General features: G+C 41.3%; 1 protein-coding gene across 1 annotated transcript; it reads left to right on the top strand.

Annotated features, from left to right (window-relative positions):
• The first annotated feature begins 792 nt into the window (after positions 1–792).
• Positions 793–3,737, top strand: LOC139452657 (uncharacterized). Its single transcript, XM_071234196.1, has one exon. The coding sequence runs from the start codon at positions 914–916 to the stop codon at positions 1,799–1,801; it is 888 nt and encodes a 295-aa protein (XP_071090297.1). The 5' UTR covers positions 793–913; the 3' UTR covers positions 1,802–3,737.
• Positions 3,738–4,254: the final 517 nt, after the last annotated feature.

The raw sequence follows: 4,254 nt of genomic DNA, 5'->3' as shown, positions 1-4,254 counted from the left end.
AAAGCTGAAAAAGTCATCCAAGTTGCAAGAGGTCACAGCTCACGTGTCTACGAAACCTGATTGCGTCCTTGATGATAACCTCACAGGGAATTTGTTATTGAAAATGGTTTACTTTACTTCGGAGCACGAACAGCCATAACATTCTCAACACAGCAAACAAGACCCTGTGTCAATATGTTGATAAGGTGTTGACACCTCTCATTGAAGTCACTGTTGTGGTTTCATACACTGATTTCAATATGGCATTCATTTCACTTCTATAAAACTACTTTCAAATTTCAAAATAATTCACAAGGTGTTCTATATTGATTGTTGAGAACGACATACTCGTGTCTCTCCGTGGTATCTTTAATATGAAATGGAGTGGCAGCGCAGACGACAGTTTTGAAATGACACGTGCGCATGCGTGAGTCATTTGTAGTGTTTGCATTGGTTTTCACAAGCGCGTGAAAGTTGAGAGCTGGGTAGATAGGGAGGTGAATTCCTCGGGTGATTGCTAGATAGGCAGTGAGCGGATCATATGTAATCGGCCAGTCGATCACAAGACACTTGCTCCGATCGAACAGTTCGGTTTCGCTCTATCAGCTGGGCTTTCCCACGAGCGTACTGGGTCGCATGTTAGTTAAGAGCTAGCAACAGAGAAATAAATAACTTTAACACTACGCTGCCGCCTTGGCTGGTAGAACATGGACGAGCAGAAGATAGACAGACCTGGTGAAAGATTCGTCATGCTTATATCCAGATAACGTGAATCCTAGCCACAGGTGGGAACAGACACTGACGCTAAGCGATTGTCAGCTGAATTTCTAACACTGTTTTGGTGCATGTGTAAATGCGAATGGTCGCTTAATTGGACAGGTGTGTTTTATTCCCATGGGTAGGGGAGTGTTGTTCAGTGAAAGAGCGGCCGGCTATGTCCGACCAGCCGGGTCGGCGGACACCCAACAAGAAAGTCGTTCTGCTTGAAACCCAGAGGTACTTACCTGACCTCAGCAGAGATCAGTCTCCTCTATCACGTAACATGGTGTCAAGCGAGGACTCAGACAAGCGTCCAAGAAACAAGGAGAGGGCTCGACGCAATTTGGTGGACACCCTATCTGCAAAAAGACCAGTGATGGTATCACGGTCGCGAAGTGTGTCTTACTCGTGTACTGAGAGGAAGATTCCGTCGGCGTTTAGACAGTCTGGTCCTGATATTTCCATAAGGAAAAAGGATTTGATAGGATTACAGTACGACCCAAGGCAACGCCACAGCAGGACATCGAGGACCGATGATGATTGTGAAGACACGGAAGGGAGTTTGGATTCACCCAACTTAGACATATTGCATGGTGTTAATTCTAGGATTTCTAGTCAGGGAAAGAGTGCGGTTAACCTACCGGAACTTATACACGACCTTAATACAAGTTTATTGTATTCGCATAAAAAGGACGGCAGTGCTTCTTTATCGTCCTCGGAGGATGTGATCTACAGCGGGGAGGACATTATGCAGACGTTATCACACATGTGGGATAAGTCCAAAAAAAGCAAGGAGAACAAGAGTCAGCAGTGGATGAAACACAGACCCTTGACACCAGGTGTCATCGAGAAGCTGGACAAGATGAAGGTTTCTTCCAGGACGCGTACGGAACAATGGGTGAAGCAGATACCGACAGAGAAGCGAGCCTACCACAGTCCCCTGTACCGACTCGGAAACGTCGCTAGGGAGGATACCGTCCCCGCAACGGCAGCGTACGAGACCTGGATTTACGAGGAAGGGCGGAAATCTGCGGTAGGATCGAGGCGGCTCAGGAAAACATGACATGATTAAGTGATCAGTGCTCTGTGATAGTATTGTAGGAATTTGTTAAACCACAACACACAAACGGGCGCAGTGTATCCAAGCCATTCTCCGGTGGCATTCTAATGAGACAGCCGACCCGGGGATTAGGGGTCTATTAGAGGGTATTCGGGACTTGGCACCAGTTACTTTCGCTGATGGACTTGCGTTTTAAGTGTAAGTATGTAAAGTAACCCACCTGAAAGCTGAACGTTCGAATTTAATTCTGATTTGAATTACAATATAGGCCTCTACATATTGGGTAAACATTGACCGATGACAGTAACGTACGATTGAGTTCAGCTGTTTTGTTTACGATTCTTCAAAATCACTGTGCAAATCATAATTGATCTTAACTGCAAAAACGCCTTTGAACCAGAATTTGTTGTACTCCTGCAAGTCCACCCCGAGCGTCAGGTGACGTCCGTGTTTCGTTGCCACCCATTGTGACTAGTCGTGTGGATAGGGTTAGATGAACAGATATACCATTTCGGCTCTGTCAACGCGCGTCACTGCGATGATTGTTACTGTAATAGTTCACAATAGAACCACTCCGTACAGGGTTTAGTTGTGGGTAGTTATGTAATGTTATACCTTTCAGTGACTTTCCATATGTTCTACATGTTGTACATGGTATATGTGTTCTACATTTATGAAATCTTATGTAACTGTATGTGTATGTGTATGTTTATACTTTCCCCAAATGACCTATTGAGACGTACACTGAGTTACCTGAGGAGTTCTTGAGTGATTGTTGTCAATATATCGTACAATGGAATCACTATTTAGGCGTCACCAGTGTACCGTTTTGTTTAACGGACAGGCCTACTCCATATTTTAAAAGAAGTACAAAAATAACTAAAACGGTTTTTTAAAAAGTGAAACTATAATCAAAATATATTTTTGTTTGTATTTTGAAAACTTTTACTTAAAAAGGGACGCCGCTCCATTGCCCGCGGCCAATATTCAGTCAAGGTTAAGATGCTCTTTAATAATTCCATGTGTGATATTGACCTGAACGGTCGGGCAAGAGAAAGTTTACACCTGACAATAGGATAACACCTGTATGATGTCCAATGACCTCTATGATGTCCAATGACCTGTATGATGTACTTTGACCTGTATGTTGTACTTTGACCTGTATGATGTCCAATGACCTGTATGATGTACTTTGACCTGTATGTTGTACTATGACCTGTATGATGTCCAATGACCTGTATGATGTACTATGATGTTGAGGTTTTGATGGTGATGTAGTAGACATGTAAATGTAAAAAAGACACTTCTATCCGTGCAATATAGTGAGACGACAAAGGACATGAGTGGGTTAGTTGAAACGTAACACCTAATCGGTACCGGTGTAGCCAAATGTCTGTAGCATGAGTACAAGTTGTGGAATTAATAAACATGTCATCAATACATCAATGTTTTATGAGAAAACAATTAACGTTTTAGCATGTTTTAGTCATCACCGAGTTACCAATCTAATAATGAACGAGTGTTGATACAGAACACTTGTTAATTCTTTCAAAATTCCATTCTGTCGAGATTGACAATATAGTGGAACCAGTCAGTCCAAAGGGTATCTTTCCCGACGATTACTGAAAATCACGGAAAACATACTTTTCCCTCAGATTTTACCAATAGTTCACACCATGTAAGACATAATGTAAGCACTCTTCATATTTCGTAGCATATAAAACTGGCAAATAAATGATATGTCATGGAGGGACGTTTTTGAAACGTTTGAAAATAGATTCTTAAAGGATTTCAAAGATTTTCCTGGATGTTCTGTCATAAGATGCACGCATGTCTGACGCTTCCATTGTCGTAATCAACACTGCAGCTTGTATTGACAGCTGTCTGAACCACATACTAATCTCAGGTATATTACAATCTGTAGACATATGTACGTTTGTCTCAGGTAACCGTGTTTTGTAATACATGATCATTAATAAAATTGATTGTTACTGAATGAATTTCTCCACTTTTGTATATTGTCAACTGGAGCAGTGAAACTAGAAAAGTACGAGTGGGGTATCAATTCTAATGCAAAAAAACGCTTCATAAATATTCACACACGCAGATTCCCCCATGATCCGTTTCATGTGAACACGTCTACTATATGATGATCATAAGTCTAGAATTTCAGAATAAAATCAAAGGAATCAAATACGGAAACTACTTTTGAATGTTTTGTAATTCTGTACACACAGTCGGTTAAACTACCACAAAATTGATTAAACCAACAGACAAGCTTCATACAGTAGATTAAACTACCAGACAATTGATTAAACCAAGAGACAAGCTTCATACAGTCGGTTAAACTACCAGACAATTGATTAAACCAACAGACAAGCTTCTTACAGTAGATTAAACTACCACACAAATGATTAAACCAACAGACAAGCTTCATACAGTCGGTTAAACTACCA

Source organism: Haliotis cracherodii, unplaced genomic scaffold, assembly GCF_022045235.1.
Source record: "Haliotis cracherodii isolate W230 unplaced genomic scaffold, xgHalCrac1.p SCAF_9, whole genome shotgun sequence".
NCBI lineage: Eukaryota > Metazoa > Mollusca > Gastropoda > Lepetellida > Haliotidae > Haliotis > Haliotis cracherodii.
The sequence above is the reverse complement of the archived record's forward strand: the minus strand, read 5'-3'. Positions and strand labels throughout refer to the sequence as shown.

Excerpts from the sequence above, each read along its gene's own strand:
- LOC139452657 (XM_071234196.1), top strand. The coding sequence starts at position 914 with ATGTCCGACCAGCCGGGTCGGCGGACACCCAACAAGAAAGTCGTTCTG.